The 21,352-nt window shown below is 40.9% G+C and overlaps 2 protein-coding genes across 3 annotated transcripts; one reads left to right on the forward strand and one right to left on the reverse strand.

The window, feature by feature from the left end:
• The first annotated feature begins 642 nt into the window (after positions 1-642).
• On the forward strand, positions 643-14,843 carry LOC113032531 (uncharacterized). Its single transcript, XM_026185500.1, has 11 exons — positions 643-935; positions 5,643-5,708; positions 5,885-5,905; positions 6,011-6,286; positions 8,106-8,226; positions 8,353-8,528; positions 8,760-8,902; positions 9,783-9,930; positions 10,740-10,921; positions 11,022-11,114; positions 11,828-14,843. Exons 1-11 carry the CDS (start codon positions 905-907, stop codon positions 12,509-12,511), a joined length of 1,941 nt encoding a protein of 646 aa, XP_026041285.1. The 5' UTR covers positions 643-904; the 3' UTR covers positions 12,512-14,843.
• A 1,126-nt stretch (positions 14,844-15,969) lies between these two features.
• LOC113031956 (zinc-binding protein A33) lies at positions 15,970-20,018 on the reverse strand. Of its 2 annotated transcripts, none has more exons than XM_026184524.1 (7): positions 19,856-20,018; positions 19,563-19,637; positions 19,271-19,366; positions 18,865-19,098; positions 18,356-18,378; positions 18,085-18,200; positions 15,970-17,996 (listed from the first exon to the last, which is right to left on the reverse strand). In XM_026184524.1, exons 2-7 carry the CDS (start codon positions 19,626-19,628, stop codon positions 17,443-17,445), a joined length of 1,089 nt encoding a protein of 362 aa, XP_026040309.1. In that variant the 5' UTR covers positions 19,629-19,637; positions 19,856-20,018; the 3' UTR covers positions 15,970-17,442. The 2 variants fall into 2 exon arrangements, with proteins under 2 accessions (XP_026040309.1, XP_026040307.1); XM_026184522.1 differs by having other exon boundaries at positions 19,563-19,671.
• Between the last annotated feature and the right edge of the window lie 1,334 nt (positions 20,019-21,352).

Consider the following 21,352-nt stretch of genomic DNA (forward strand, 5'->3'; position numbering starts at 1 on the left):
TAATATAGCCTATTAAAAAATTAAGTACATATAAACATATCAACGATTTATACCCTACAGACGGACAGCATTTGGGCAGAACGTCCTTCTGTCCAGGGTGGCCATCTGTGGAACAGTCTTCCTCAACCCATTAGAGAATGCTCGACATTCAATTTGTTTAAGGCAAAGGTTAAAAACTGGTTATGGACAAATCAAGTGTGTGATCATCATGTATGCGTTGTATAGTTTTAATGTTTTATTTGGGAACAGAATGGTGTGTATGTGTAAGTTTGGTGATGGAGTTTTTATTATGAATGAATGATGAATTTTTATGAATTATTATGTCTATTTTTTTATGTTTAAGGACAACAGATGGAAATGAGCCCTTGGCTATAATCTGGCATGTTTACATTCATGTAATTTTTTTTTTTTTTTTACATTTATGTTCATTAACATGTACTGTCCTAAATAAATAAATAAAGTATAACGAAGTAAAACCATAATTGTTTTTTGTTTTAAAAAAAGCTTACTAAATGCAGTAAAAAACATTAATGACATTAAAGTGGATCAGTATATGTACAGGAATGTGTAGTGGACAATGCTGTGCAATAAACAGCTTTGTGCTCTATCGGTATCCTCGTGTATCACCTGGCTGGTACCTCGTTAAATACCCCCCCTAGCTGTCAGATGACCATAGGTATCTCGCGGATGAAGGGTGTCCGGTGTTTCCCGACACGAGTCGAGTGGCTCCGAGAGGGAGCAGAGCCCGACATATTCTGAACATCTTCCAAATGTTGAGCCCGAGTCGTGAAGTGCTGCTCTTGAGGGGGGCGAGGTTGCAAGGGAGGGAGACGACGAGGGAGAAATCAGGCGACGTCCGCACAGATTTTCACCTCTGAAAGCATCCCGGCAGTCTGCTCCGTGAATGCACCGCAGCTCCAGCCGGCCACTCAAAGGTAAGTGCGCTGCAGAGCGCCGTTTTTCTTCACATACATGTACGGATGTGTGCCTTAAACGTGGCCGGTACGTGACGGGTTAAATTCTGCAGTTTTTTGCCTGATGCGCTGTCCCGGCTCTGAGGTGGCTGATAAGACTCCGAGCTGCGGGGTTTATCACCAACTGCACGCTTTACTGGGAACGAGGAGAGGTGTGAAAATATGTTACCTGTTAAACGGTCCCGGCGTGGAGCTCGGGCTTTGTGGATATTTATTGTTTTCAATATATATATATTTTACTCATCTTGTTTAAATTAAAATTCAAAAAAATTTCAGAAATGTAAATTGTGGATGGGGAAATGTTCATTTTTAACAACATGCAGGCTCATCTAAGCAGGTTTAATACAAAGACATACTTGATTGATTTCATTATTGCTGGCAATATAATCATTATATGGAAATTATATAGATATATTTATTTTAGTGTCTCATGGTACTAGTTGTGTGGTCTATTGGGTAAATGTTCTGTTAAGACTTAAAAGCTTGGTTTATAGCTTCATTTCTCAGAGGAAGCCTTGGCCTACAGGCTGTCTCTGCCTTGCTCTGCCTGCAGTCCTGCTCATAAACTGTGGCCATTGCTGCACAGCATCAACACCCAACAAATCCAACCAGTCATTGTTTTCTATCACTGCACAATTATTTCATCTTAAGCATGAATATATCTCACATCTTTTCTTTCATCACCTCTCCTACCATGTTTGTCAATGCTGCACATAGCTCCACCAGCTCCCTCCTCCTCCACCTCCCCGCTCCTCCCTCATGTCCATTGATTTTAATGAATCTGACAGGTGCAAGCAATATGGTGGAAACCTGTCTCATCCTTTAGTTCACTGCAGCAGGCTTTGTAAGAAAATTGGTTGTCAGCTGCTACAGGCTTCCTCTACTAAATGGTACAAAAATGATACTCTCTGATTTCACTTGGATGAGATCTTTGAATTTGTTTTGTTTTCTTTTTCAACAAGAGGAGATCTGCAGTGATGTTTCACCATTCTTTGTTTTGGTGAAGGGGAAACCTCCAAGCTCGTTTTTGACGTATGATGCAATCAAATGCACCATTTTCATTCACTCCCACACGTGTGTCTTGATGCAACAATACTTCTTTCTTTCTTTCTTTCTTTCTTTCTTTCTTTCTTTCTTTCTTTCTTTCTTTCTTTCTTTGATGCCTCATGATTTATAAATGCCAAGCTCTGTGAAGGCATGGTGCAGTACGTACTTCTGTGTAAACCTGCTTGAGCTCACTTGAGCTTAAGCTAGCTTGCCTACTCAGCACGAGGGGGACGTGACCCCGTGTTCCACGTGCAACGAAAACGAGTTAAGTGAAAATGATGGAGAAATGATGGAGGTTAAAGACAGAGTTTGCTTTGTAGTTGCCCCACATTTGCAGTCACTGAAGGCATTTCCGCCTCTTTAAAGGCCATGGACAAAGATCTGACTGTGTCTCCGTAAGCGGGGAGTTTGGCGTTTGAAGGAACAGGCACGGGCTTTGATTTCAGAGTGGGATGCATTGGCTTGGATTATATAAGATAAGGAGGAGGAGAGGATAAAAGAGACACGATAAGAGAGAGAGTGAGAGAGAGAGAGCCAGAGAAAATTCAGAGAAAGTGGCAAATTAAACAGCTGCCCTGAGACAGGAGGCATGGGATTCGGGTTGAGAAAAGTCATAGTGAGAACACAAAATGTAACGGAGAGACACTGAGAAATGACACCAAGCTGTCAAACAGAAGCACAGAAAGTTAAAGAAGGCAGCTGAAGAGGACAGGGTGAGTTGAACAAGGTCACGGTGGTAGAAGGTAATATCTGTAGATGCGAAAATTATGACAGAAGTGAGAAAACAGAAGAAAAAACAGAAGGAGGCTGAGCGGAGAGGCCAGTGAGGTGGAACGAAGACTGAATGAAGCTTGGGGAAAGGAGAGAGAAAGTCAGGCAAGGGTGGCAGATGGCATGCTAGTCTGTGCCTATGTTGGCATCCCACAGGGCAGTGTATAAATAAGATTATATTATAGCTTAATGCCCGTGTTGTCATGTGCATGCATGTTCATGCTCAGTGAAGCAGGCCTCGTCTTCTCATGTTTCGCATCAAACGCTAAAAAAAAACAACAAGATTTTTTATTTTTTTGGTTCACATATCCTGATTGTCCGTTGCGACTCCCTGAGACTAACTGCTGAGGCAAACAGATGGACAAACGGTTCCCCTTTCGTTCTCTTCACAGCCAACCAATCCTACGTCTCGGATTGCTGGATTAATTAAATACTGACTTCTTCAAGGGTCAGTCTGGTTTCTTTTAGTTAGATGTCACAGTCAGTGCATGATGCAGCAGCTTCAAACAAAGGGTTCAAGCAGAAGAAAAACAAAGATGGGGACTGTTGTTATACAATTACAGTGTAATTTGAGTTTTAGTGATGAATGGACACCACTTATTCATTTGCCATGAGACAGTGTTCTGTGTGACGCAGCTCTGTTCCATATTTTATTTCAGATACAATAAAATCAGTGGGCTTTTAGGCTTTCTGCCCAGAGTGCTGTGTGAGAATGTGGCAGACACACTGCAGAGGGTTGCATGAGGCCTTCTGGGTAACAGCAGTTCTGGTTGTCAGATTAATACACTGTGAAATGCTAATTACTGTAATTAAATAATAAGGAACAACAAGAGCCTTTTTAGTATTTGGCTTTGAAGAAATATATTCTCCAAAGCCAGTTAGATGGCCGGCATACCGGAAATACACGATCAGCCTAATAGACTGTGAAGATGGCTGCGTGCTTCATCACTTCCAGCAGGAACGGGATGTCTTGTGATGTCTGCAGTGTTACAAAGCGACACTTTAATCCTTACTGCATGTTTATTATCTGCTGCTAAGTGTGACTGTGAGCACTGCAGGTGTTCCCTCCCAGGCCCCTCCTGGGCTTTGTAAATGAAACTGCAGCAAAAATCTCTTTTGCACAAACTGTCTTGATGTGCTGCCTCTGTGTAGCAGAAGGCACTTCACATCACAATAATCCCTTCAGTGTTTCAGCTGAATTCTTCCACAACAGAGACCTTTTTTTTTTTAAATTCCTATGGGAAAACCAGTCGAACTGTTACCCAGATCACCTTTATACTGTGGTCACATTCAGACATTCGGGCATGTTATTAATGAGCAGCTCTTGAAACTGACCCAAAGACATCTGGGCCTCATAAATATTTACATATTCCTAACAAGAAAGAGCCTCTCTTCAGGTTAGACCTTTAAGAAAAGCTTTAAAACATAAACCTAAAACCCCGATTTAAAGCTTATGTACAGTACTGAGCAGAAATCTCGAACAACCCCTCAGTGCTCTATGGTTTGCTTCAAAAATACAAAAAAGGGCAATAATTTATTGAAACATAAATTGTAATTTAGTACTTCAGTAGAATTGTAAAAGGCTTGAAAGTGAAATTCAGTGTATAATACAGCCTGAACTCTCTTAGACAAGCTTTCTTATAATTTCTTTAAGTAGTCTTGTGGAAGGGTTCTCCAGATTATTGAAGGACATTAAAAGCTTTTCTTTGGATGTTAGCTGCCTTCTGTGCTGTTTTCTGTCACAGCGACCTCACATTGCTTCAGTGAGATTGAGATCCAGGCTCTGGGGAGGCCAATCAATGACTGATATCTACCCAGGTATACTTTTAGTGCATTGGCAGTGAGTTAGGGATCATTGTCATGCTGCAATAAGCTGTTTTATGGATTGAAATTAAAGAAATGGGAACAAATTATTTATTATAGCTATCATTTATTATTATCTTTATTACATTGTAATGTTGAGACACAACACTGGCTAATCCCTTGAGTTAGGCCTTTTTTATCCTTGGGTTGAGTCATAGGATACGTGTTAAGTAGCCTAACTAAAACCATTGAAAAAACTTGAGATCTGAAAAAAAGGGTGGCTCAAGACTTTTTTATACAGAACTGTGTGCTATTATATCCTATTTTGTCAACAAAAGTTGCATTTCAAGCACCAATTTTGTGTAAAACCTGTAATTAGAACCAAGAAAATGAAGGGACTCCAAAAGCCCCTGCATTCAGTCTCTTCTTCGCAGACAGTTTTTTGGACGGTTAGATCTTTTCTAATTTAAGTCTTTACCTGTACAGAATAAGATAAAAGAGAGGAAAGGCACTTTCAGCCTTAGAGGTATTGCGTAGAGGTTCAAAAGACGTTCTTTTACATAAATAATTAAACAAGGTCATACATATATTATGAGGTCAAAGATGTACACATTTCAATTTATCATGATCTTTTTAAAGTATATAACTAGTGTGCTACTAAACGCTGCACTGTCAAGCTGTGGTCACTGCAGGTGTTTCCTCCTGGTCCTCCTGGGCTTTCAAACACCATAGGATGGTTATTTTTGCTGCAGCCCCCTGTTGCGTTGCTTCTGATGTGTCGGCATGAAAGCCAGCCATTCAAACCATCAATATCAACTGAGCAGTGCTGTAAACCTCCACAGGGTCTCGTAAAAATCATCATTGTCTTGTTGATTTTCTGTTTTTAGATGTTTCCTGTTTGAGGCACTGAACTTAATGGGTTTTCATGATATCCAAGTAATTTTCCTACTTAAATATAAACTATGTTCAAGTATGAAGGAAAATAAGTACCTTTGGCTTTTATTGTGATTTAATCTGAAGATAATTAATCTTCCCTTTTCTTTCCAGACGCTAAAGAATCGACTATCATGGGGACATTCAGAGTGATCGTGCTTAGCCTTCTGGTCACCACGGGTAAGGCCATTGTCAGCATGGTTTGTTTTTGACAAGACATGCAATTAGATGTTATATTAGTACATTTTATGCTATAAGAGGAATTAGAAATTTTTATTTAAGTTTAACTGATGAAAAGGTTGTAAAATATTACTCATATCAGTTTAACTCTAATGCTCTTTTGTCTTTGTTTGCAGCTCTTTCTGCCCCCTTAAAAGGTAAAACGTGTGTCTGAGAGATACTTTTTGATTTGTCTCATATATATTGTGAGCTTTTACTCTAATGTTTGTTTGTTTCTTTGCTTTATCCACCATAAAAACCAGCTGATGAGGAATCTTACACGTTATTCCACGGAGAGGATTTCCACATCCTACTACCCTCCCAAAATGTGGAGGTCACGTTTCATAACAAGTCTGCTCCTCGGTCAAAGGATGTGCACCTGATGAGGGAAGGCAAAGTGGTACACAGTCGGCCTAAACTCGACCGCAGCAACACCCATCTCCTTATAGAGGCTGTGGGTGAGGGAGATGAGGGCGTGTACACCGTGAAGAATCTGGAGAAGCCAGACGATGTCAAACGCATGTCGCTTACAGTCCGAGGTACAGAGTAACAAGACACACATTAAACATGGTGACAGAATTCCTAAAAACCCACAAAATCACACCTAAATTAAATACTGTTTTTACTGTATTTTTACAAATACAGTAATAATCACATAATTGATTGTCATAATTGATATAATAACATAATTGATACTTGATTAGGAATTAAGACGGCGAGTAACACCAAGCTGCTACTAATCACATGCACTTGATGATTAACTGATCATCAGTAAGTGTGAACGCTTCTACGAAGGCAGAAGTTTGCAGGTCTGCAGCATCCAGGTGATTAACACCCTGCCATGGAGGAACGACATCAGACAAGCATTCTGAGGTTTATTAGTGAGAAAGATTATTCACAAGTGGAAAAAAGTCAAGACAGTTGCCAATTTTCTCAAGAGAGCAAGCTTCAACAAGTTCACTCCGAGGTCGGAGACACTCCAAAAAACCCAAGAGCTACATCTCAGATTGTACAGGCCTCGGTTAGTTAGCATGTTAAATGTTAAACTTCATGAAGTACAATTAAAAAAGACTGAACAATTATGGCTTGTTTGGAAGGGTTGCCAGGGGAAAGCCTTTTATCTCTACAAAGAACACGGCAGCATGGCTTTGGTTTGCAGTGGCATCTAATCAAAGCACACCTCGTGCCAACTTTCAAGCACGGTGGTGGAGGGATGATGATATGGGTTTATGTTGCTGGTAGAGGACCTGGGCACCTTGCAGTCATTGAGCTGACCATGAACTCCTCTGTATACCAAAGTTCCCTAAAGTCAATCTGTTTGATAGCTAAAGCTTAGGTGAAGCTTTGGTCAAGCAACAGGTCGATGATCCCAAGCACAGCTGCAAATCTGCAACAGAATGGCTGAAAAAGAAAAGAATCAAGCTGTTGCAATGGCCCGGTCAATGTCCTGACCTCAATGTTATTAAAGTACTGCGGTGCATAAATGAATGCCAACAAACCTCAATGCTCTGAAGCAACACTGTAAAGAATAGTGGGCCAAATTCCTCCACGATGATGTGAGAGACCGATAAAGTCACGCAGAAAACAATTACTGCATGTTTTTACTAGTGCTCTAAAACAGCATCTGAACATCGTCAAAGACGATTAGTCACATACAATTTGTTAATATTTCCAAAACACAGACAGACACGCCTCCTTATCCCCACTAAATACCTTTAATACAGATTTTTGATACTAGGTATATCTCGCTGTTGCTACTACTTGTGCTTTCAATAATAATTTCAGCAGCTTAATAAACCTACTGTTAGCACATCCTGTTTGTCCTGTGAGAATTACAAGTTGCAGCAATGTTGACTCTGTAGAGATTAGACTTGCACACAAATGTGAAGAAGGCATTTTGGGCTGGGAGCAGGAGTGGTGGGCTCAAACCCAATATTGATAAAAGCGACCGTAGCGCAGCGCTGTGTACCATATGTTGAGAGTAAATGTGAAATCAAGTGATGAAGAGGTATGTGTGTGTTTGTGTGTAGAGAGTGAAGCTGCCCTGCAGTAATTATGCAGCTCTTTTACCACCAACCCACTCCGCTCTCCTTCCCCGCCTGCTGGTGTCCTGTCGTTATCTCGTCTTTACTGTCTTTCACTTTATTTGGTTTGTATTACTTCCCCTTCATTCCTGTAACTCTGATATTTTTGGATCCTTTGTCCTCTTTTTGCAGCATCTGTCACATCATCCTTCCTGTTCTTTTTTACTCCCTTCTCAAATAAACTGTCACTCTGTCGCTGCTCATCTCTGTGAAAATTTCAGACAGTTTTCTGTCCACTTAATCAAGTGTTTTTTTCTCCGCTTTTATCTTCTAGATTGCACCGTTGAGCAGATGGTCAAATATGGAGACAAATTCAGTATTCATTTGTCGGGGGTGAATCCTCCCATCACCCTTGAATACAGACCCAGAGCTACAGAGGCCAGGGAGACATTTAGGTAGGTGATATTTTAACCCAAGAGAATATGTAATGACATTTTGCAACATTGATGTACATTCAGTGAGACAGAGGTAACAGGAAAGGTTGAGAAAAAGCTCCTCCTCTTTGACTTTCCCTCCTGCAGACCAGGTTTGGTGGTGCTGACTGCTGCAGGGACATCACCGGAGCGCTATCAGGGTCGCGTCAGCACCGGTGGTCCTTATGTCACCCTCAGTGGTGTTACAGATGCAGATGAGGGTAGCTACACTGTCAGGGATAACAAAGGTGGTATTGAACGGAAAGTCTGTCTCAATGTCAAAGGTGAGAGCACATATGAAGACACCTCATGCCTATGTTCTTCTCCTACACTTGGCTTGCTTTAAATGAGCTTCTAACCCCCCCTTCCCCTGCTGCCATAATGGCTTTTTAAAGACGGAAACATTAATGGGCTCCTGCGGGCTGATGCATTTCAGATGATCCATGGAGCTGTAAACAGACTTGTGATTTATTTATCAAATGTCCCTCCTTCTTTTCTGCCTCTTTGTGTCTCAGAGCACAAAGAGTTTGTGAAACTGCAACGCGGTAACAAACTGAAGATCAACCTGATACTCAACAGCTCCTTGGTGTACCTCTACTACAGCCCCAAGAGTGACTCCACACTGCGCCTGCTGCTGGACAAAGGAGAATTTACACCTGTAATTAGAGCCTTTTTCCCCCACTATAGTCCAGCTATGACTCTTTCATTTTTGTACGTCATTTCTGTTCCTTGTTTTCTGCCATATACTGTTACAAATGTGGATGCTGATTTTAAGTGTCTAAGTCTAAGTGGCTGCCCTTTGAGTATCAGATAAATAAGGATTATTTTGAAGTAAGATTCATACCAAAAAATATGGAGCAGAGCATGAAATGAGCATAAACATCCACTTTAATTTAATAATGTTAACAGGTTGGCTTTAACTTTAATAATTAAAACTGAGCTAATACATAGGTATTAATACAACATGATTAATGGGATTTATATTCACTCTATATGTAAAGGCAGACTGCGCGAGTCGGTCCTTGATTTTATACACCTGAATTCAAAGATTAAAAGCTGCGGCTGATTATTTTTTACCCACAGGTATTGTATCTACACACTAGCTGCCATTTACAAATACCCTATATTGTGGTGTATAATATAAAAATATATACATATTATTTTGCACAAAAGCATAAAAAAGCATTCATTTTTCAAACATATTGTAAAAGCAAATTTTATAACTGCTATTGTAATTATGTGTGCCTTGTTGTTTATGACATTTGCCCATATTCTTCTTCTCATTATTTGCAACCTGCTGAGTAATTGCAGCTTTTCTAAGTGCCTGTGCTGAAGTTCAGGCTGTTTTATAGCTGATAAATGCTTCTAACAGACTGTGTGTGCTGTTTATGTTACTTAAGAGCTAAATCCTTGTATCAGTCAGTATGAATAGGTTTGTATTCCATTTCTCATCAGTCATTCATGTTTAATGTTTATTGCTCTAATCAGGATTTCTGTATTTGATGCCAAGTATGAAAATGTTTGTTTTTTCACGGTAGGCCCAAACAGAGCTGGGTTTCGAGAACCGTCTGTCTCTGGAGGGCTCACTGGTCATTCTGGATGACGTCAATGATAAAGATGAAGGCCTGTTCACGATTAAGGACCTACAGAATTTCACTGTGTCTACTGTCTTCTTGGAAATGAAACGTAAGCAAGGAGTGGGGAAAACACTAATAGTATATGGTATTGTATTGCTGTTTATGCTGGTAAAAGGTCATTCCATCTAAAATGCACTGGATCTGAAAAATCCCCCTAGCTGAACCCTACAAAGGGAGCTGATTTGTTTAAAGTCATGCAAAATGTTAGCTTTGAAATTCAATTTCAAAATGTGTAAATTCAAATTTGGTGTTTTTTGACTCGCCTTATTTTCCTGAATTTTTAAGCCCTCAATGATAACATTTCTAACATGACTTTAAATTAGAAGACTGTGAAGACTGTCTTTGGATGACTGTTATGTTAGTTAGTAATTCTAGGTCGACCATAGGTGTGAAAGGGAGCATAAATGGTTAACCGTGGATGTGATCTTAATTTTACAAGTGTTTAATAAAAGTAAAAATGCTTAAAAATATGTAGAAATTAGACATTTCATATGCCTTACCCTGTTTTGACCAGCCACCTCTTCCACGTGATGATATGACCCTTTAAAGTTTACCCAAAATATAATCTTTTAAAACTTTTCTCCAGTGAATTATCGGAGAACAATAAGTCTACTCTACACCATAGGCAATACATTTTTGCTCATTTTTGCTTAGATTGTGAATTTAAGCCATTTAAGCTTTTTAAAATTAAATGTGCAATTCAGCCCTTAAAATGTCATGTGGCCGTCTCCTGTACCTGTGAAGTAATGAGGGCTGAAAACTTCTGGAATTTGTTTTCTGTATGCAATAGAATTTCAACACATCAATGAGAAGTCGGTTGAAATATTAATATCTCTTTTCTGCCGTGTGTCCTTGTAGCCTATAAGCTGGAGACACTGTATGTGGCCATCATAGCCCTGCTGGGCCTGCTGGCTTTCCTTCTGCTGGTCTGCCTGCTGTCCTGTCTGATCAAAGTGAAGAAAAGGGCCAAGAGGGCTGCCGCCCTGGAGAAGATTGCCCAGAACGCTGGAAAAGAGGAGGAAGGAGAGGCCTTCAGACAGGTTGGAGAAAAAAATACACTACTGACGATGTGATGAAGAGCATAAGGATAGAGTGTGCTCGGATATAATGACAAGTTCTGCTCTGTGTACGTCTTCAAAGGTGGTCAAGAACATCACCAAAATGAGCGAGGAATCCAAGCATTCCCAGGCTGACAACACGGAGAAGTCACAGAGCACTGAGGTGGATATTAAAGTAAGGAAATGTGTTATTTCCCACTTAAAACTGAGTCACTGAGGTTTCTAATGATGTCTCAACTCTTATGCTGTTCTAAGCATTTACAGAGAGTCGCAGCTTATTCAGAACGCTACTGCTAGAGTCCCCACTAAGATCGAGAAAGCGGATCACGTCAGTCCAGGTCTCCAATTTTTGCAGTGGCTTCCTATCTGACGAAGAATGGATTTTACTCTATCACTATGATTTTCAAAGGCTTGAATGATTCAGGGCCAAAATACTTTTCTGATGTGCTGCTGTGTCATGAGTCGTTCTGACTCCTCAGGTCTTTTGGGATAGGTCAAGCAAACAAACAGCCAAACATGTCAAAGCATCTTTGAGCTTTGCTGTTTTTATGCGCCACATCTCTCGAACTATCTCCCAGAAAACCTGAGGTCTGCCCAAACTCTGTTCTTTTAAATCAAGGCTGAAAACATTTCTTTGCCACTGCATTTTACACCTTACCTTAAGTTACATTTGTTAAAACCTCGCATTGCACTGTAGCTTCGCTGTGACATGTACTCTCCTATTTTATTCGATTTTAGCTTATTATTATCTTCCAGTTTACTTTGTGGTTTTAAATCTTTTGTATATGTGCCTTTTTATGTCCCCTTTTTATATCGAATGCAACTTTGAATCAATTTGTTGTTAATAGACACAAACAAACTTGCTTGACCTTGTCTTCCTACCCTCAGGGTCTCGAGGTTTCCTCTAAAGAAGTTGGAGTTGGTAATCTAGAGACCAGTGACTCCGGCGTTGGCTTTAACACTGCTCTCCCCCTGGACACTGACACTGAGGCCCCTGATCAAATCCCTGACTCTGAGGCTGTAAGCATTTCTATTGCTCCTGAAACCAAACCAAGTCCTCCGCCTGCTGCCGAATCCAAGCCAAGTGCTCCACCAGCTGTGGAAATTAAGCCCAGTCCTGTACCTGAAACTAAAGTGACCCCAGCCCCGGAGACCAAGAAAACTCCTGATAAACCTGTGGAGGAAAAGTTGGATGTGCCCAAAGGAGCAGCTGTTAAACCTAGTCCAGCCCCTAGCCCAGAACCCAAGGCCGATAAAAAACCTGCGCCCAGCCCAAGCCCAGAGCCTAAACCAGCTGTTCCCAAAGCCACCACTCCAACACCTGATAGTAAGAGTGCCCTTACTCCCACCCCTGAGCACCCCAAGCCAACCACACCAGAACCAATTACCAACGGCACGCCCGAACCTGGACCGGATTCCAAACTGAGCCCGGATCACGCCGATATTATCAAAGGCTCAGCTCCAAAAGCAGTCGCTCCTAAAACCCCTGAAGTGGAGCTGAAAGCTAGTGGTGCCATATTGGAGGCGGGCAAAGATGGCACGGTAGCTGAGGATTCAACTACTACCACCTGAGAAGTGCAAAAACACAAAGGAAGCCCCACAGATCTTGTCCACCGCTCACCACTACTGTAGACAATCGAACACCCCTTACCAAATGATGAGGAAACCACTGCAGCTGGGGCGAGGACCTCGATTTAACATGTCTAATGCCTGAACACAGTATTACCTTGATAATCTCACTTATCTGTAACTAACACTTAAACCTTTGAGACTTTCTGGCTCAGAAACACTTCACATAACATGGCTTTTGATTGTTAAACATTTTAGTTGTACACGCCTCGCAGCCTTGTTTTTCTGTTCATTTTTAAAGTTAAACTGCCAAACTGCAAGTTCAATCCTTTGCAGAGTTTACAACTAAAATGTTTACTCCACATGAGGTCTTTTTCTAAAGTATCCTGAAAGGTTTACGACATTTCATTGAAACAGCTCACTACAACAGCTTATTTGACCCTAACTAACCATCATTTCCCATTTCGACGCTTGTTCCTCTAGCAGCACATGAACAGCACATGGATGAAGCCGATAAAATCTTTCAGCTGGTGTCATCTTAAGCCTCCTAAAATATGTGATGGCACCGATATCATCTAAATGAACTAAAAACCCCATCAGATCACACTGCTGGTGAAGTTTTATACATAGCTCAATTTTGGATTTCATTCACTTGAGCCAGTCCTCTAGAAACATCCGCAGTGCATTATCACATTAACCACACACGCACACACACTTATACTAAAAATACTAACCACATTATTTCTAGTCTTTGAGATTGAGATTCACACTCCCAGTGGAAATTTCAGACGATTAAATTGTGTTTTGCGGGCTGATCCCCCAAGTCCGGATCATCCACTTTATTGTCTTTGATCTGGATTTCCCCATAGCTCCATAAAAATCCCAGCACTCTTACAATTTAATGGGAAACTCACAACAGCTAAAACTTCCAGCAGCTTAAAGGGACCCCCCCGTGCCTGCAGTATGAAATATAAAATCAAAGTGTGTGGTAAGTTCACATAGTTAGAGCATGATTCTTTTGCTCTTTTTCTGCCGTCATCACCACCTTCTTTTTTCTTTGCCCCTGTTCATTCTTCTTTTTTTGTTACTACGACCACCAAGGAGGCTATATGACTGATTTGGTTGATTGATTAATTTACAAAAGGTATTAGTGGATTCATGTGACAGTTTTAAAAGAGCTGGGCTTGGTCCGTCTTAGAAGTGATCAGTTATTGAATGTCATCCAAATCTGGATCCAGGGACTTTTGAAAAAACTAATTCCTCAGCATTTTTTGTATTTCACCCCATATCGTCACAAATGAAAACTGCGAGACTAATTCGGAGATAATCATGCATTATGTAGAGGGGATTTTAGCCTCAGTGGAGGTCTTTCACTTCTCCTTCCTTTCTTTATCCTCACGCCCCTTTCTTCTTCTCCCTCATTCTGCTTTCATTTGCTTGCTTTCGTTTTTGCTCGCTTACATAAATGCTGTAAAACTTGGCAGAAACTAAATATTTATGCCTCACTGGCTTCAAAAACCAGCAGTATGGAGCCTTCACCAAATCCATGACACTGTCTGTGTTGAGCTGACCTGGTATTCAGGATGTCCAGTCAATGCAATTTCAGCTGAAACTCTTTTGGTACTTATGGTAAAGAGGAGGTGTGCAGGTTCGTTTTAATGTGCACGTCCCTACTTCATGTTTTAACTGACCAGTGGCAAACCAGTGACTGTCAGTGTTTGATGTACACACTGACAGTGTGTACATCAAAAAAAGCATGTTGGATCAAATGGTCAGAGGAATGTAGGGAAACTAAAAGTAGATCCGTATACAGTCAGCTGGCCTTTCTTTATAGCTTTCCTTACTAAAAGAGTTTTCTTATGAGTAAATGAATAAGAGGTGTTTCGTCAGCATCTGAAAAAGCCATAAAATGAGCTCGATTTAGATGTCAGATTTGATACCAAGAGCAACAGAATAAATAAACTAAAATTACAAAAAATACAAAATACAAAAATACAAAAATAAACTCAAGGTGCCTCAGCATTAGATGGGTTAACAGCGTCAATAAGTCAGATGTATTACACATGGACAAAGGTCTTTTAATGTAATATGTGTACAAAGACGTATACGCCTGCTCTCCAGCCTGCATCTGTGTGGGAACCACAACGCTATTTGGCAGTACTAACAAAGCTCTTCATATAAATACACACAGATACAGACACACACATGTAAAACACAAACATGGACTCCAGCCTTGTAAATACTGCATGTGTATGCAAGTGTAACCCCTCCCCACCATGAGGCTGAATGTTTTTAATGTGTCATACTTAATATTAAAAAAGAAAATCATTTAAATTTCTCTACAAACTTCAATCTAATATATAAATATATATATATAATTATATAAATATACACACACACTATATATACTAATATTCACTAATGTATTGAACTAAATCAACTTCCAAATATTGTAAATTCCCATCGAGACTGTATTAGCCTATTTTAGACCAGTTATTATCCGCTGCTGTCAGCACACCGTATCTCTCACACTATTTACATATTAATAATGTTTAACCAGTGTCATTTACAGCATTGACTGCAGCATGCCCACGGCACGTTCCGCTTCTATCGTCCAGACGTTGTGTCAGTGTGCGCGAATACAGGAGTGGTGTTTTTAATGTCGCCATCGTTGTGTGCGTTTTAAAGTCCGTATGCCTATGATGCACGTATCTATAAGTGTGCGTGTGATATATGAGCGAGTGTGTGCTGAATCTATGCACAGGGAGTTTGTACAGAAATGAAACTCTTATGTGTGCTTCTCCATTTGTTGTGAGCAAAGTATCCATGTGCCTGCTTCAGTCGTCTTGCAGTGTGAAGAGAAAAAAACAAAAAGTGCAGTGTTTTAAATCATGAGTGTGAATGTGATGGAAGCCACAAGAATATTGTAAAAACGTATTGTAACTCTGAGATATTCAAGTGACTCTTTGTCTTTGTTTTAGTGCCTAAAATGTATATTGGATAGTTGGCCTGTGCTCTGTCGTTAGCCGCATTCTAATGGCACCTTTTTAGTGAGGAGGATGTTCACTGATCCAGAATATGCAGTTTGCACACCTGAATGAACAAAGCAAAAATTGCCGGCTAACCTACGATGTGTTAATGTGAAAGAAATGTGTGTGATCAAAGTGATTAGAGCCTGACCGACATATCACCAGAAAGATTTTTCTTCAGTATGACTCAAAATCTGTGACTGAGTCATAAAATCAGCAGGAAAGTGTTTACAGAGGTCAACCCAGAAAGCTGTTGCTTAAATACAAGACAGGAAACAGAAAAAAAAATCAAATTAACCAGTCAAAACTTCATAGATAGGTCAGCTGACATATAATAGGTATTGGTTAATTGGCTAAGTTACGCCCAAGTAAATGATCTAGTCTGGTATTTACTTGGGCGTAACTTAGCCAATTAACCAATACCTATTATATGTCAGCTGACCTATCTATGAAGTTTTGACTGGTTAATTAGATTTTTTTTTCTGTTTCCTGTCTTGTATTTAAGCAATTTTTTACAATGATTTACTATGACCCTGATGAAGGCCACAAGCCGAAACGCGTTGGTCAATTATTAAAGTTGTTCATCTTCCCTCAAGTGTTATTGAAGTTCTTGCTTTATGATTGATGTGTCTGAAAGAAAAAAGCATTTTTAAATTACCAAGTATTGCTTCCGGTCTTTAAACTCTTTTGTTGGTTGGGCTCTAAAAGAGATGAAAAGAGTCTGATTTAATTGTAGGCAGCATACAAGCAAAGCATGTTTCCATTAACAGTGTCTATGGGTTAGTTTGGAGTTTGTGAGTGAGTTCATGATAGCAGCAGATGAATGACAAAGCTTTGTGTGGGTTTGGGTTATGTTGTTGTGAGTGGTTAATGAGAGGTGGCTAAAACTACATTTCCACACAACGCCACTACTGTGTGCTGTCAGTGATTGCAATAGAAAGCCACTTAGAGTGAGTATGAGTGTGAGAGAGGCAGACGGTGAGTGGAAGGAAGAGTTATTACAGCTAATTGGTGCCAGAGGGATTGTGGTTTCATACCCACCTCTGATTAGAGAAAACCCCCACCACTTTTAAGACCACTGGTACTCCTTGCACTATGTGAGTTGTCTCTGCTCTGATCCTCTCTAATTCCTGCTCCTGGCCTGGTTGTGGTGTGATGTCTCACATGGTCTCTCTCTCTCTCTCTGTACTCCCTTTTTGCACAACACTTCACACAGATGTTTTGTAAAGACAATATCTTTATTTCATGTCTAAAGGAATACTAAGAATAAACAAAAGATTATGACATCTGCTGCCTTGCTGTCTTAGTTTTTCTTTCTCTGCAATTAACAACCTTTCAGAAGGACAGTGCCGTCTCAGGGCTATCCCACCAAGCGGAGATCTCACACAATGCCAGCCGTGATTTGTTGTGGGGAACACATGTCACTTTCTGACCACATTAATCCCCTCTGGTGCGTTTTGAGCTTCCATAGCTGCCCCAGGACACAGGACACAGAGCTATTTATATGTAGGCCAAAGGTAAGAACATCACAGCTCTGTTTACACCTGCTGTGGATCCTGAAGCTCCAGATTGGCTGCAAATGACAACCTTAAAGAGTGAAGGAAAGTTACAGAAGCAGTGACCTGTGTTTATTTCATAAACTGAGTTTTTCCATTTATACCCTCTTTTACCAGGAAATAAGTGCATAATCAATGAGAGGGACTCTCTTCTTCTTAAAATGAGAGACACAATAGAATCACTGTAGCAACTATTAATTTTATTTTTGACTCATCTAGCTATTATACTTTTGAGTAAGATGTTAAGTAATCCAGTTGGAGAGGTGCTTCAAAAATGAAAAATCATGATGAAATCATTGGCAATTAATTCTGCAAATGTCTTAATGTTCGGTTCCAGCTGAACAGCTTCTTATAGGGAAGGGATAAAGATGTTCAGTGGTGCCATATTCTTTCCATAATCTGTGTCACATGGGTTGTAGAAGGGAAACAGAGGAACCTCCACAGTGCCCATGGAGAAGGTGTAGATTGGTGCCATGGTAAGGGCATTATAAAAAGTCACCTCCTCCTTTTCACAGTCCAAGAACACGCCAATGCGGACGAGGCAGAGCGACACCTTGATCTTTATCGGGTCTGGGTCAGTGCAGGCTAGGATAGAGCCGCTCTTCAGTGCCAAGGTCCACAGGCCGTTGGAGGTGCCTGTGGCAGACATCTCCCCTCTTGGGACGTCTTCTCTTGCCACACCCAGCCTCCACGCCGTCTTGCTCCCAACCTCGACCTCCCAGTAGTGTCGCCCTGTGGTGAAGCCCTCACGGCCCAGCAAGCAGTAGTAATAGTGAAACTGCCGCGGGTTGGCCTGGAAGTCTTTTGTGTCTTTATCCTCATCGAACCAAACTGAAGTGCAGGACTGGGAGAGAGTCAGATTCGGGTGTGCTGTTTCAGGGTCAAAGGTCACTGATGTAATATCTAGAAACAGAAACAGATTGAGGACAGTGACTGATGCTGCTTATTCACATGTGTATTGCATCGAATGAATGATGCTGTATGGAAATACTTGGGTAGAGGCAGCTTTTCATGTGTTTCCATATTCTGTACTGGATGGGACCGACAAACTGGCCAGAGCGAACCTCTGTGTCCACCTCCGCTGGGAGAACAAAGCTGACCTGAGATCTGTTAGGACACAGAGGGAAGGACTAAATGGTAGGAGGTCCATCTGTAAGACAGTCTCACAGATGCTAAACGTCCATACACAGAGGATAAATGAGTTAAGAGGCAATGTCAAGATTCAGATTATTTACTAAAGTCACGCTACTGAGAAAACGTACCTTTTAATGAGATCTTGAATTTCCTACAAGAAAAGAATTCAGCCTTGATTAGTTAAAACAACATAACAGAGCACTTTTCTCATAGAAAGCTTTGTATTTGGACACGGGTCTGCTGTTTGGGCTTTTGTTTTCTAAATGAGAAACTGCTTTTTAATCAAATCAATCGAATCTAATGTAATACTTATTGATCAAATAAGTGCCAGTAAAGTGGTGTTGTGTAAGGGTGGCCCTTTGTAAACATGCATGCTCTAACTGTGAAAGTGTTTAAAGTGGATGAACAATTATAGAAAGTTATTTTTACTCTAAGGCGAGTGTGTCAAAGGAGCAGGGTGGAAAACAGTGGCTCTAGATAAAGCACTGTATTGCTGCTGCTCCTCACCACACACATAAACCCTGCCTATCAACACACCACAGCTTTGCAGAGTATAATTAGAGTCAAGTTCATAAAAGCCCAAGTTTAATTAACAATCACATGTCGTGTCTTCTTATTCAGTGACACTCTTCCTCACTTTGATCAGCTTAGGACTGTCCTCCTCAGTCAGCTTGTTGTTGAGCACTGCGATGGCTTTTTCCAGGTCTCGCCCTTGCCCCGCTATCTTCTTCTCTCTCTCCTTCAGCTGTTTCAGTTGCTTCTGTCTCTCCCTCCTCAGTCGCTCCAGGTCCCTCCACTCCTCCTCATCCAGGAAGCGGTGGAGGTTCTGAAACTCTGCTCTGATTTCCCTTTCTAGGTCATCAAACCTGTTCTGAAAGATAAATCAGGGAAAATGGAAAGAAAGAAATTTAGTATGTAGGTCAAACTGAAGGGTTTCTGTGTTTAACCAATGCTGGCTTCAGCACACTCAATTAGTCTGCAATAAACTGAAATAATTGTGTGTAAAAAGAGATAAAAGATAATGAATAAGGCGGGGATGGTACCTCTACTTCCACTGATTCTATGTATGTCTCTCTTTCTGCTTCTCTGCACTCATCTACCTCATGCTTGATTCTTTTAATAGCCTGGATGAGCTTTTCCTGTAACACACACACACACACACACACACAAAGGAGACATAACCTTGCAGATAAAATACAAAGAGAACAGGAATCCTACTGCAAACAGTTTAAAAAAACAGGAAGCTAAAAATAAAGAACGTTCAAGAGGTAATGTATCTGCTCTCAACTGTTCCAAACACAGCAGCAGGTGGAAACCATAGAACTCGAAGCTTACCTTTTGACCACAGAGAAGGCTTTTTTGGCAGTTGTTGTTGGTGTCTTTAGCGTGGTTTTGGTACATTCCAGTTTTCTGTGTATAGGACAGAGCAGGAACAAAAAGACCTCTGTGAAATTGAAATAAGAGCGAAAGACGGCGTTAGAAGGAGAGAAACAAAATTAATGACATACAGCACAAACACATCAATATGGGGAGGGAGAGCAAAGGAGCGAGAGAGGGAAAACACACATGCCAGTACAACGAGAACAACAGTGAGATACAGTCAGACTATTAGAGCAACGAGGACGTACATCCAAGCAGAAAATTAACAAGAGGAAACGTATTGACAAGCACAGATCAGCAGCCACAGCCTGACTCGAGAAAATATGGCTCCATTAAAAGTAAGGGAAGAAATGGAGGGGTGGGAGAGAGGCAGATGACTGGAGCTGCCAGGAGGGCTTGCTGGCTGGCTGGCTGGGTGGTTGGCAGCAGCGATTTATGGCAGCAGACACAGAGGAGTCTATTTCTGTCTGCCAGTGTCTTTGGAAACAACGAGAGGGGCGGCAAGTCAGTGAGATATTGTGTTTCATATTGGCAGTTGTTTTGCCTGGAAGGGAGACAGTGTGTGTTTATTTTTGCAAGGTGGCTCTCTGATATCTGCCTGATCTGGAAGGTGCATTAAAAGATGCTGTTTCGCTATCGGTGCCCTGCCGGGTTCTATATCGACTGCAAGGGGTGGCATCTTGAAATGTGCAGTCAGCGTTTCCCTGCCCTTGGAGAAACACTATCTGCGCCCACTGCTTCTTCTCACTTTCTGTCTTAAAAAAATAAATAAATAAATAAACCTCCCTCCAGCCTGTCCACCTATCCAAACTTTTTTTTATATATATATATATCTCTGTCTCACCCACACCCCATCAACTCCCCCACACACACTCAAGGGTCTGGCTGTGGGCTATGTGCACTGAAGCAGCATCTCTGCAAAATGTTCTTCATCTATAATTCATGGTGCTGGGTGCTGGCCAGTGACTGTGCTGAACTAAGGTTGAGCAGAAAATTCAGTGCACCGCAGCATGCGGCAGGTGGAGGGGACAGGGAGATTTAATAAAATGCAGAGTCTTGACGCGCATGCATGCTACGTAACTCTTGACTGAGGATAAAAGTAGCTGTAAAGCATTGCTGGCTAGCAAATTTAGATATTTAGAATATAAAAGGATGTTTCATGAGCTTTGTGATCGATTCCTAATAAATCAGGTCTAGTTTCACAAACTATTGTGTTACAATACTAATACAGATAATGCTTAATACATAGAAAAAAACTGCTACTAGTAATATATGTCTAATACTTTATACTAAAAGAAATAAAAGACATCTGATGCTTGCATTTGTTCATGTGGAACTTTTCTTTCTCTAAATGTGTATTTATAAAAGCTTGAAATCTGCACATATTTGATTTGGTATGGGTTTTACTCTGGATGACCTCCCTAACACAATCCTCCCAGGGATTTGTGTCTCCTCTTCGTGTTTATTTATACATTTAGAAAAATTTGAGAAGTTCCCACCATGCAGAAAACAAGGGAATAAACACACAAGAGAGCATACTATGTCAAACCCAAGTTTGGGACATCGGGCACAGAAAATTGCAGGGAGACATATCTAAGGGAGTTCAGCAGAACCCCAGTGCAAAAAGAGAGAGAGATGAGGAGGAACAATATGAGGAAATTTGATTTGCAAGAATTCACATTTGGATTACTCCTCGTAAGCCAGAGAGAAAGGTTCAGGCTACGGAAGACTGGGCCAAGGTAAGC

This window comes from Astatotilapia calliptera, chromosome 11, assembly GCF_900246225.1.
Source record: "Astatotilapia calliptera chromosome 11, fAstCal1.2, whole genome shotgun sequence".
In the NCBI taxonomy this organism is placed as follows: domain Eukaryota; kingdom Metazoa; phylum Chordata; class Actinopteri; order Cichliformes; family Cichlidae; genus Astatotilapia; species Astatotilapia calliptera.